Below are 14014 nucleotides of genomic sequence, written 5' to 3' on the forward strand. Positions count from 1 at the left end.
AGTTAATTAGAGGCATCAGCATGTAACAGACAGAGAGAGAGAGAGAGAGAGAGAGAGAGAGAGAGAGAGAGAAAGACTTCAATTTAAGTTGAAAAATTAACTGAGATAATAATAAAAGTTAATACTCATTAGCAAGATAGCAACGCTATAAAAATCCAGTTTTTATAAGAAATTCCTGGACGCTTTAACAATTTGAAACTAAAACGGTGTTTGTTTCGTTTATGGACCAATGAGTCGTTATTCACACAGATGAAAACAATGTTTCTAGTGTTCAAACAAAGCTAAAGAACGTGTAAAAGTTTGCACTAGATTAAGTACTAGCAAAAAAAAAAAAAAAAAAAAAAAAAAAAAAAAAAAAAAAAAAAAAAAAAAAAAAAAATTAAAAGGAACAGCAATTGCTTTTCTTTAAAAGTCTCATGTTCATTAAAAAAAAAAAAGAGAGAGAGAGAGAGAGAAAATTGCCTGTAGTTTTGCATATATCAAGTAAAATACAGGGTGTTCACATGAAATCTCTCTGATTACAAATATTAATTGTTTGGAAACTATTAGTGCCAGAGAATAACGGTTTGCGACATCTTGAAGAGAAACTCAAACAGCTTTTTTGTCGTTGATTGTTAATTGTTGTTACTTGTTGCAGGTGTTCAGTAACAACGTTTATGTGAATTTTTGTTATTTGTTGCAAGTGTTCATAAACAAAGATGACAACAGCACAAGAGAGAGAGCAGTTAGTGGTGTAGTTGGCTGAGACTAAATTACCAATTACCGTGCAAAGGAACTTCAGACGAAAGTACCAACGGGACCCACCTGACGTCAATACCATTACAACATAGTTTGAGAAATTTTTAACTATGGGGAGTGTCAACCAACAGCCTGGCTCGGGCAAAGCACGAAAATCTGAGGAAACTGTAGATGAGGTCAGGGAGGCCTTCACTATATGCCCAATAAAGTCAGTTCGCAGAGCATCACGCGAGGTGAACATCCCACGTTCAACGGTCCATAAGGTGCTCCATATTTTTTTTTTTAAAACTGCGTTTATATGCATATGAGGTGCAAATCGTTCAGGCGTTACAGCCCGATGACCTACCAAAACGAACGTTTGTCATGGAGATTCTGGAACAGATAGAGGATGATATTCCGATTACTTGGGGAGGGTTATTTTCAGTGATGAGGCAACCTTCCACACATCAGGTAAGGTGAATCGTCACAATGTGCACTTTTGGGGTTCCGAACCCCCCTACGTTGTTCATGAATATGTCAGAGATAGCGAGCAAGTGAATGTTTGGTGTGCTTTGGGATGCGACAGAATTATCGGACCATTTTTCTTCATGGAGCACACAATAACTGGTCCCGTTTATCCGGATATGCTTGAACACTTTGCTTTTCCACAGCTACTCCCTTTGCAACCAAACGTGATATTCCAACAGGATGGTGCCCCACCGCACAGTGTTTAGATATTCGTAGGGCTTTAGACCGAACGTTTCCACGGCGATGAATTGAACGCAATGGACTCACTCCTTGGCCACCGCGATCTCCCGACACAACCCCTATGTTTTTTTACCTATGGGGCTATGTCAAAGATAGAGTCTACACTACACCTGTACGTAATATTTCTGCTTTTTGTCACAAAATTGAAGAAGCCATCAACTCGATCGCACCGGACATCCTACACAATACACGGCAGGAGACTGAATATCGACTGGACATTCTGAGAGCTACTAACGGGGCCCATATAGAAGTTCATATATAGCTGAAAAAAACTATTTGAGTTTCTTTTCAAGATGCCGCAAACCGTTATTCTCTGGCACTAATAGTTTGCATGCAATTAATATTTGTAATCAAGGAGGTTTCATGTGGACACCCTGTATGTGTGCAGAATTCGGATTACAAATTCGAATGGGGAATTCAAGAGTACAAGATGACATAAGGCGTAAGGGCTTGATCAGTTTTGTACATTTTTTTTATTAATTTTATGCATTTTTCTACTATTTATTAATTTCAGTATAATTCGTTACATCATAAATGAACTAATGAGAAAAATACAATAATATACAGGGTGTATTCAAAGTACGGGTCCACAGGCCAACTCCGTTGTGAGTCAACATACGAAAAAATGGAAAGACACACACTGAGATTAATTTGAGCAAGAGGTTCTCCACATCTTTCCAAGAAACTATTTCGAGTTCTCCCCATTAGAGGCTAATGCAAGTGCCTTTGGTGTACATGGTCCCGGGATCGACCCAAGGCCTTAGATTACGTAAACCATTACAAATTTGAATACATTAAGGTCGTTCAAATTGTACTGTAAATTGTACCGTGCATATACAGACACCAAACATACCTACAAACATTTATTAAAAACCTAGACACGGATGTATTGTAATGAGTCATGTCATGACTACATGATTAGTTAACATTGTATACTAACCATTTTGAAATTTCTGAAGAAAGTCAGTGATGCTAACTGCGCCACAACCATGTTGCAGGTACACTATAAATTATCCGCGGTAACGTACTGTCAGCGAGGGATTTACGAACTGGGAGGCACAAGTTCGATTCTAGCTGGAAACAGTAATAATTTCTCGTTTTTCCTTCGTTCTAATGCGGTTCAGGGATTCGTCCAGCCTCTTTAAAATGAGTACAGAAGTGGCCAAAAGTAGTGCTTACTACATAAGCGAAGTCTAGTAAGTAAACAGCCTTGCCTCATTCAACCGTTGCGCCTTATATGGCCTATCCCATATTCGATACCCCTTAATTCTCTTAACTCCTAAACTGTCACACGATCGAAAAACAACGTCGACAGTAATATCTTTGCCTCCATTATAACTGGAATTAGTACACACATACCAAAGGCGCAGTAACTATTGGGTTATGGACAGAACATTTACTTGTATTCCAAATGCTTTGCTAACGTTTGAAAAACAAACAAACAAACAAACTCAAGAAGTGTTTCTCATGGGACTGGCGAAGTATTGAGTCTTAATTATTCCTGTAGTGTTCAACAAGATAGCATGAAACAACTAAATTAAATTCAAGAAACAACTTTCATGAGTTTTCAGCACTGTCCACATGATATTGTAAACGTTGAGCAACTGTAAGTGCAACAAAACGGAACTTTCACTTTGGCAAGAACCTCAAATTTTTGTCAAATGTATCATTGCCTTCAGGGTAGTCATTCATTTACAAGTAATCTATTTAGAAAATCTATTCTGCCAATCAGTTTTTAAAAATAAATACGTTCCGAAGGATATGCTACACAGTTAATGTATACACTCAGTACGAATATTATCCTACTTCTCTATACTTGACTTGATTTTAAAGATGTTTAAAGTTGTAACGGAACGGCCTATGTCATAAAAATAATACATTTCTTTATGCAGTTTTCGATGAAATTAAATCTCACAGTTTAACGTCTCACTATTATGCAATTTAGGCTAAGGAAGACGTATGACTAAGGCATGTCAGCGATGATGGAATATCGGTGGAATGATAAAGTGAGAGGTTATGGGAGCACCTCGAGAAAACGACCACACACCACAAGCTTACTTGGCTGGGAACCGAACCTAGGATCCCGTGCACCACGGGTAAACGCTTTATCACTGACCCCGTTTTTCGATTATTAACCAACTACTTGAAAGAAAGAAGCAGTGAACTCCAGTCTGGAAAGCCAGCATTAACGCCGCGGGAGCATATGCGCTGACCACATATCACCCCAAAGATATAAGCGCCACAAGCCAGTTGGTAGACCCTGGCACACTACCTTGTTGTGCTAAGAGTTAACCGCCCTTTCACATTATCCGGCGTTTTGCCGAATCCGTTTCCGGCAAATTGCCGGACAAGGTAGAAAGACATTGTAAGCAATGAAGCTCTTCACATATGTGCGGCGGTCACCGGAGATCCTAGCAAGTTTAGAGATGATGGATGAGCTGAGGAAAAGCAAAGACACCACATAACATTGATTACTATTTTATGCTTACTAGAAAACTACATAGAGAAATTCTAAGACTACCTATAATCTTTTATATATATATATATAAAATACTGATAAGCGAAAGGGTAATTCCTGCAACAAAATAAAAGAGAGAAAAGTAAAACTGTACAGTATGAATACTTCTACTATACAGTTAGGTAAAGCTGGTGCCTGATAAATAGTTGCATATGATGTAAACAAAACAGAGGAGAAGAGAAGGTTCTATGCCAATCACTGCACTATTCTTTCATGCTGCTTCTAGGCAACTGTCAGGGCTCGAAAAATCCACTTGCCTGCTTGCCAGTGACGAGTAAAGTCCGATCAATCAAAAACATGTTTTATTTCACGTCACTCTTGTTTTTTGCTTGTAAGAGACAAGCCAATAAACAAAATGAAAAATGTATTGATATGTTTACTGTGTCGCAAACTGATTTTTGTTTATTTGTATAAGCACTGTTGACTGCAAAATTGTCTGGCTAGTCGATTTTTTGGCTGGCTTGTATTTGTAAGCAAGATTTATCAAGCCCTGGCAATTGTAGTCACCGACTGCGCTATCGCCAGCAGTTGAGCGTTGAATCTTCTGTCAAATATTCCAGGTATTAGTGTTTTTGCAAATTGGAAAATTCGTACCTTACAAATTATCCTTTCAGTACAGAGTATTTCAAATTAATGTATACAATCTTCGAAACATAATATTTCCTTAATTAAAGCAGATAGATGCATAATTTCTGTGGTATTGTGTACTTTAAGAATATAAATGTTTTCTGATAGTAAAAACTGATCTACCTTTAACAAGATAGAGTGCTACCACACTTAGAAATCACACGTTTTCTGAGAGATGGATAGGATAAAGAGGAAGTGCTGCAGAGTACCGATTTCGATCTCCGGACTTAACCCGCTAGCTTCAGTGTACGCAAGAAAATCACAAACAATAGATTTAAGAGAGTAAATCGAATAGGCTAGTGATGATCCACCATTAGTAACAACACTCTGTATGTATCGAGCATTATATTAAGCATTCTATTATTTTCTAGGGTGTCCCCCCTTTCTCCTTACTGATATTTCTACAGTATACCAACATTTTCAGGAAACTACAATGTACAGACGTCTATAAAACATTTTCAGGACAGAATGCATTCCCCCTCACTCTTAGAGTCATGAATACCATCTTACCTTAATGCCCCAATGTAAAAAATAATAATAATAATAAATGTTGCAGAAGGTTTTAATTTGAGGAGGCCAAAGTGAATAAGTGGTAGAGCGTTCACCTTTGGTGGTAGGGGCCCCTGGCTTCAGTGATAATTATCAGTACACAGGGGATTAAACTCAGAGCCACCCACAGTGGGTTTTAGGGCACAGATTGTGCTCATGGAAGTACCTGGAGGCAGGGGTAAAAGTGGATCTGAAAAGGTAGGGGGATGTCTGACGTCAAGCCGCCCCCCGTGCCTATTTTTGCCCATTGTAATGTCTTAAAAAGCGGGGTAAAACTACAGATATTTTTGGAAATGGGGGACGACGTCTCCCCGCGTTCCCCCTCACTTCTACCCCTGCCTGGAGGGCCAATTTTTCATTGAAAGACGATCCAATCAAACTGGAAAACGGCAAATTCGGGAAAAAGGGTGGTAAATTTGTAGGGTTTGCGGCACCCTGGTTAAAGTAGTACTGTGAAAATCTGGTACCCCATTTTAGGCACGTTCGGAGATAACTCCCGGGCATGGGTGCCTATAGGCGGGTTTTAGGTCGCGTGACGTGCCATGAGATTTTTGGAGGGGAGGGGATTTAATTTATAATTGAAAATCAAATCTTATTCATGTATATTTAATTTATAATTGAAAATAGTACAATTAAACCTCGACTACACATTAATAATGGATTTAACCATGCCAAATTGAATAAAATTTAGTCTCGAAAGCAAGTTAACTTGGTTTTGTTACAACCAATTTCGATTTCCTCTATTACATTTAGATTGGTATTTAAAGTGATTGCGACCAAGCTCATAGTTATCGCTTGGTCCCGGGGGAAATTTTGCAACTCCGACGAAGGAAACTTCCAGCGACCGTCCCCAAAAATCATCAGTCTCAATCCCAGTCCAAGTGAGCGTGTGGTAGACAACATCGTGTCTGTTTTATCTCGGGGTTCTCCAGTTTCCTCCCATATTTTTATTTCAATTCTTTCATTCTTCAGTATCCGTCACCAATTCTTTTACAATCATTCATTTTCATTGATAAGCCGCCTCCTCTCCTTCTGTACCCTGAACTACACCAATTCATTTCATTACAAAGAAAGCTTAATTCGATACATGCACTGACAAAAAAATAAAAAAAAATATAAAAAGTTAAATTCGATGTATACTGAGAGAGTTACAGTACTTTGGAAGAAGAATTTGGATGGAAGGAGATTCACTCTCATCTACATTCAGTAGGTTATTGACATCCATGGTGGGACATTTTAAATTACCGTATTTCTTTTATTATATTACACTGTGAAGAATACATTTTTCACACATTTTATGAATGAAATGTAGCTGGGCAATTTCACTCATTCTCCAAAAAGAAAGAAAAAACTGTATGAATTCTCTACAAGAGTATTTCTCTATCTACAGTGACTCACATTAATATTCGGACACCATAGATATTACACATAATTTGCTTGCTATACATGTAAAAAATAATAAATGGGAAACCAACGGAAAACAAGCAAAAAGGCAATGGTTTAGTCGAACAAATATGTTATCAGTTAATTAAATTATGCAAATTAAGTCTACTTCATGAGCACGCAATTGTAATAAACTGTATTTTGGACGCCACTTTAATATTCGGACAGTTGTTTTAACGTTTATATATCGATGGCGAGCGAGACAGTGGAAGAGTTCCAGTTGCAGTTTAAGTTGTCCCGAGACAGGACATGTGTATCTACTTAGTTTACGAGTGATTAGTGTGACCGAGAGAAAGCATAAAAGGAAAATGGGGCACAAGGGACCAAGTACAACGTTTAAGCAAAGACAGTTAGTAATTTTTCACCGTGCGAAAGGTCTATCGTACAAGGAAATTGCAGATCTACTCAATATTTGTAAAAGCACCATTTTGACATTGTACAAAGATTTAATAGAGATTTTGAATCGAGTCAGTGCCTCAAAAGGGCCGACCTGTGAAACTGAATGATGGAGAGAAAAGCAAATTGATTCAGAAAGTGAAGCAAATTCCGGAATAGGTGCGCTGAAATGAACAGTAGAGCTGTATGAAGACACAGGGAAGACGGTGCATCCTGAAACTGTGCGGCAAGTGTTGTGAAGTGAAGGGTTTAATGGGAAAATAGCTAGAAAAAAGCCTTTTATTAGTAAAATTAACAAAGATAAAAGAGTTAAGTTCGTTAAAGTTCATATTGAGAAGCCCCCAACTTGGTGGAATGGCGTGTTATTCACTGACGAATCACAATTCAATCTGCATGAGTCCGATGCCAAGATAATTGTGTGGCAGAAGCCAAATACAAAGTTAGATCCTGCAAATCTTCAACCTAAGGTAAAGCATGGAGGAGGAAGTGTGATGGTATGGGGGTGTATTTTTGCATCGAGAGTGCGAGAATTGGTGTTTGTTGAAGGGATTATGACTAAGGAGGTTTATTTGAATATTCTCCGGCAAAATCTCCACCAAAGTGCTGAAAAATTAGGAATTATGGGTATGTTTAAATTTTACCAGGATAATGACCCGAAGTGTAAAGCACATGTGGTGCGCAAATGGTTGCTGTATAATTGTCCAAAAGTGCTTGAAACACCACCGCAGAGTCTCGACCTTATCCCTAGAGAGCATATCTGGGATGAGCTACAGCATAAGGTCAAACGGATACAAGTAACGTCACGAGACGATTGGAAAAGGGCTCTCCGTGCAGCATGGGATGACATATCGCCCCATTCTACCAACAAACTTGTTGGAAACATGTCCAACCCTTTACAGGAAGTCAGGAAACATCGTGGGTTTCTCACTAAGTACTAGCGAAGCGTTTGTGAGCAAGCAACAACACACACAAAACATCTATGTATTAGGTGTCCGAATATTAAAGTGGCGTTGCAAATACACAGTGTCATCAGTATCTGTAAGTTCTTTCTGCTTCTTTCGTTCAAGACACCATATTTGTACTTTTTTTCTTGCTATAAGTATATGAATATCTAAATACCTAATTTTTTCACTCACACGGCTCTCATTTATTTCATAATCCTTCCTACTTTTAACAAAATGCAAGTGTCCGAATATTAATGTGAGTCACTGTATTAACTTCACAGATTTGGTCATCAAGTTTGACTGTTTCTTGTCCACATAAAAAGTAATGCTGCAAACTAAGAACATATCCTTACTACTTCTGTTAAATGCTCTTGTTATTAAAAACATTAAACAAACTTTTAACAACACCCAAACTAGCAAACGAGACATTATAAGGCGAAAGTGAAGGAGTTTCTTGGGTTGTGTCATGGAAAGCATCTCCGCATGTACCGTATTGTGACCTGCAAGAAGTACCACTTGTCTACTTGAAGACACTGATTTGAGACCATCGAATTTAATTTTGTTATTTGGATTAAATAAACTTTTACTGGTACGCTGGATTACAATGAATGTAAAGAACAAAATGTCTAATCTTTGTTGGTATGCATGCCTACGGCCCACTCACCAACCTCACGAACTCTTCAACAACTTGCTTATACACTTACCTTGTATGCGGCGGAATGTCGCTTGCTTCCGGCACTAGGCGCTTTGTCCATGGCGTCGACATTGTAGAACCATGAAGGAAGATAGTTTTCAGTACTTGTTACTGTTGTACTGGCACATGTTTCACTATAATAAACAGCCTGTCATAAGTTTTCAATAATTCACAAACTTCAACTACCAACGGCATTTTTTGGTTGCGCGCAAACAAGAAGTTTTTCCCAACACAAGAACTCGCGAAACTTCACAGCACCAAAGACAAAAAAACACCTTTCCAAAATGGCACACAAAAGAAACCACTGATTCACACTCTCATAACAACAAATCACATCATTTTTATTTCACCCTTGATTTTCTTTTTCCTGTGTTTGAATTCCCCCCCAAAACAAACTTTTCCTTTTAGTTGTCAACTCGGATGCCAATAGTACTTCTTCGGCCTGCCGCTTGCTTGCCAAGTCACAGCAACAGGCATAGCCGCCCCACCTGTAATCTCCTGGCTGCACTTGACACGCACTGTCACGTGATTAAGCCTTCAAGTCTCCCAAAGCCGAAAACATCCGGAGCACGCGTTTTCTGTGCACGGCTACCAACTTTTGAAAAATGCCTCAGCACAGCAGCAGCGTTGTGATTCGTGAGATCGGATCGGGCAGAAACCTTTTTCTTCTACGAGGACCACGGTGCACTGCACGGGAATGTTTTTTTCTTTTGCCATTGCGCAAAAATTATTACATTACGCGACTGTAAACGTCATACACGTTGATTGCAACAGTTGGTATACGTAAACTTACGAGACACTGTAAATGATTTTAAAGTACAATATTTAAGTTTATTTATGAATAATATTGCCCTTTTATTTAATAAATAAAAAGGAAATAACCTTCTCTTGAGTTGTCTACTTGAGTTGGCTTTTTATTTAGCGAGAAATTAACCTATTCTTATCTCAAAAATCGATGGAAATGTTAGAACACAATCTTTTCTTATGTCTCGTAAGTCTCACAATGTTTCAAACGAATTGAAATTAACATTTCTAAAATATCCAGCGTAAGTTCCAATTACAACATAGGAGCAGATATTTCAAATACAATATTAACCAAAAAAGAAAGAAAGTAAGAAAAAGAACAGAAAAAGTGAAGAAAACAAAAGAAAGTGTTACGGTAATTACTTCATATTAACAAAATTTTCAAATTTAAGGTTTTGAAAGAAAGATATTTATATATGTGAAATAAAATAAGTGAATTAAAAGTGGTGTTGTTGTTACCTTATTTTCCCAAGTAAAATTAAATTAATTAATTACCTTTTATTCCAATTACTGAAAATACGGATTTCTGACTTTTCAAATAACCAATTAACCAAAATTCCTTTTAATATCTGCTCTGTCTGTCCGTCCGGGGATTTTTTTTTTAAATCTCAAAAACTACTTGATGGTTCATAATCTATTTTGGCCAGCATTTACAAAGTCAAATGTTGGAAATGGAGCTCGTTGATGGAGGTAATCTATTCAGTTGATCTGAAGATATGAATAATCAAAAATCTATTGCCCATATCATATGGGGAACCGATTGTTTTATTATTCCCCGTTCTTCGCACGGGGAAAATACATTTCATTTGGAACATAAAGGTCACCAAAATTGTCATCAATCAACTTACGAACCCCAAAAATTATGAATTCGACACTAATATCGATCATTTTCAACTATTTCTACGTCACCATCTCTCCTTAGGAATACTAATGGGGGATGAATTTGGATTTAAATGGCAGCAGAAGTGTCACTGTTGGTCTCAGCGACCCCGAAAATTATGAATTCGACACTCATATCGGTCATTTTTGATCATTTATATACATATATAGCCCTCCCTCTTCTTCGAGTTGCAAGTCTGAATTTGGATTTAAACTGCATCGGAAGTGTCACTGCTCATCTCGGCAACCCGGAAAACTATAGATTCGACACTTATATTGGTCAATTTACATTATTTTAAAGTATTTTCTCTTCACCTTTCCCTAAGTTTCACCGTCAAAATAAAGCGATAAAAAAAAAAAAACATCGAGAGCCCGAATCTCATCTACGTTGAAAATTTGATCGAGATCGGTCGGGTGGTTCCTCACAAACATAGCAACTTTCATTTTTATGTAAATATTGCCCCTTTGTACTATGCAACCTAACTGCATCTGAATGTTATATTGGTTGCATAAGATTCAGTTACTTTCAACAACATAAACAAACTCCTCCATGTGGTGTAGACATGATACTATTTGTTGCTATGCACAGGTCCAACTTTGACTTACAATTTAAGCCTGGCTTCAATTAGCCTAAAATGTATAAAACATTGAACTAAAATTAGTACATAAATATAAATCGAAAATAAAATTTAAATATATAGTTTCTTTAGAGTTGAATCACAATGGAATGATGAACTATCTATATGTTCATCCTGTACATCTGTCGACTGTTGTTTTGTTATCTTGAAGATTTGAAAATGGTTTTAAAATAGACTAATTTCGTTTTCAGAATGAAGAAAGTCAGGACACAGAAGTTTGTAAAGGATGAGTAATGCTCCTAAGTCTGTGGCTATTTGAAAATGCGTTTTCGAAGCGTTACCCCCTAGAGCGAACGCGACCAAGGTAACTTTACTTTTGCCAGTTATAAATCATACTGTGAGCCAGTCAGGGTTTCCAGGTCTTTCTTGCCAAGTCCAAGTCTTTAATAGCAGAGTTCCTGTACTCTGCACAAAGCATCTTCAAAGCAGCCGTTTCTTGCTAAAATCCCCTTGCCTGGCAACACGTCCTTCCTTTTTTCCTTCCTTTTGACATCTTTTAAACGGCAGGCGGTCTATTGTTCCGAAACGCACCAAATACGCTCGAGCTGACGTTTTCTACGTGTTTTTATTGCTTTCGCGTTTGTGATTAGCCATCCACATTTAAATACATGAGCGTATTCCAAGCGTATTCCAGAGCAATAAAAACGCGTTGCGATCGCTTCAAATAGCCGCCCTGTAAGATCATCATTATTTCCACCCTTTTGTTTTCATTTTGTTAGACTTCCAAACTATGCTATGCTTTAGTCTGTGGCTATTTGAGAATGCGTTTTCGAAGTATTACCCCCCGCAGCGAACGCGACCTAGGTGGCTACTCGGTAATTTTATTTTTGCCAGAGTTATAAATACCATACTTTGAGTCAGTCAGGGTTTCCATGTCTTTTTTTGCCAGGTACAGGTCTATAATAGCAGAATTCCAATACTCTGCACAAAGCATCTTCCAAGCAGCTGTTTCTTGCTAAAATCCTCTTGCCTGGCAACACGTCTTTCCTTTTTTCCTTCCTTTAGACATCTTTTAAACAGCAGGCGATCTATTGTTCCGAAACGCACCAAATACGCTCGAGTTGACGTTTTCTCCGCGTTTTAATTCCTTTCGCGTTTGCAGCGCACTGTGATTAGCCATCCACATTTAAATACATGATCAGCGTATTCCAAGCGTACTCATAAGCAGTAAAACGCTTTGCGAACGCCTGGAAATAGCCGCCTACTAAGTGTCGAAAGTCTTATACAACGGCTTTTGTCCGTCTCTCCATTTGTCTGTCAGCAGATATCAGAGCAAGAACAGTAAGAGAGACATCGAGAAGCGGTATTTTGCAATCGATTCATCGTCCTAAGAACAAGTTCCATTTCTTTCGTTAACATTCTACTGTAACCGGAAGTAGTTCAAATTAGTAATTTCTGATTTCAACATTTATCGCTAGAGAGCCAAAACGGTAACAGATAGCAAGGAGTGTGTTTTTTTGCAATCGATTCAGGGTTTCAAAAGAACATGCAACGTGCAAAATTCTACCAAAACCGGAAGTGGTTCAAATTCACTATTTCTTCTGGTTTCAATATTGATTTTCATAGAGCACAAAGGGATATCGAGGTGTGGCTTTTTTCAATCGATTAAGCGTCTCAGGAATAGATTCCGTCCTCTCCCTTAACCCCCTATTAAAACCGGAAGTGCTTCAAATAAACCATTTCCGGTATTAATATTTATCGTCATAGAACAGAAACGGTAATAGCTAGCGACAAGTTATTTTCTGCAATTGATTCAGGGTGTCAAAATAACATGTATTATCAGAAGCTTCAACACTCCACCGTAATGGAAAGTTGTTCGAATTAACTAGTACCTCAAGTTTCAAAACTGATTGTCATAGAACAAAAGCTATAAGGTATATCGAGATATGGCTTTTTGCAATCCATTCAACGTTTCAAAAATAAGCTTCATTTCCTCTGTTAATACTCTATTCAAACCGGAAGTGATTCAAATTAACGATTACGAGTTTTCACATTTATCATCATAGAACAAACATGATACTGGACGGCGAGAAGCGATTTTCATTAACCGATTCCGGGTCTGAAGAGAACGTATTGGCACAATCCGTAACACTCCACCGAAACCGGAAGTGGTTGAAATTTACTGATAATTCCTGTTTCAATGTTGAGCAAGAACAGTAAGAGATATCGAGATGCGGCTTTTTTGCAATCGATTCAGCGTCTCAAGAATATGTCCCATTCCCTACGTTAACCTATTATTCAAACCGGAAGTGGTTGGAATTAACAATATCCAACCACCATTTACTTTCAAAGAACAAAAATGTTAACAGACAGCGGTTTTCTGTAATCGATTCAGGTTCTACTGAACAGAATATGTCATCACAACCCGCAACACTTTACCGAAAGTTGTGTAAATTTACAACTACTTCCGGTTTCAATGCTTATTTATTATTAAAGGAGGAAATATACAATAAACAAAACTTCCAATTCCGTAATCATTCACCAGACAATGAAAATCCACAATGCTGTAATACTACAAAATTCAAATACCTTATAAGATATTTAAATACCTTATAACCTTTAAAATACAAGGTTACAATAAGATACAACTTTAAAAAGTTAGAAATATAAAAAATGGACACGAAAATACACAACGGAAAACGGATATCCAAATTTCCTAACTGTATTTCATAATGATTTTTAAAGGGAAACCAGTGCCCTTCAGATTTCCCACATTTTATTCGACTATAAGTGTTTAACCCTTTCCGGATCATGACTTTTTGGGTTATTTTTTAGACTTTCAGTCAAGCAGCTACTGCATCGTCACTATTTATCCTAGGATCATGGTTCATACCTCATTCTCTTCAGAATAGAGCTGACTAACAAATGGTATCACTTGCATGCCCATACCACATACCAGGAGAGGGAAAATTGATGTCGAAAGGAAAATTTTGAGGGGGAAATTTTTTTGTCCAACTTTGGGCCCCTCTGCCCCCCCCCCTGTGTGCACGTAGAGACCTCCAAAAAAATCTGATAAATAGTACTTGGTAAACTAAAT

General features: G+C 37.8%; 1 protein-coding gene across 2 annotated transcripts in view; it reads right to left on the minus strand.

Moving 5' to 3' along the window:
• The window catches only part of LOC145669722 (pleckstrin homology domain-containing family A member 7-like), a 324057-nt gene that overhangs the window by 235129 nt on the left and 74914 nt on the right, over nt 1-14014 (minus strand). Inside the window, exon 1 of one of the 2 annotated variants that reach the window (XM_081738043.1) lies at nt 8667-9183. The exons of the other annotated variant lie outside the window; for it this stretch is intronic. Coding sequence (XP_081594169.1) covers nt 8667-8728 — 62 coding nt within the window. The 5' untranslated portion in view covers nt 8729-9183. Of the gene's footprint in view, nt 1-8666; nt 9184-14014 lie in introns of those variants that run through there. 2 annotated transcript variants of the gene reach the window in all.

Source organism: Thermobia domestica, chromosome 14 (genome assembly GCF_964235325.1).
Source record: "Thermobia domestica chromosome 14, izTheDome1.hap1.1, whole genome shotgun sequence".
In the NCBI taxonomy this organism is placed as follows: Eukaryota; Metazoa; Arthropoda; class Insecta; order Zygentoma; family Lepismatidae; genus Thermobia; species Thermobia domestica.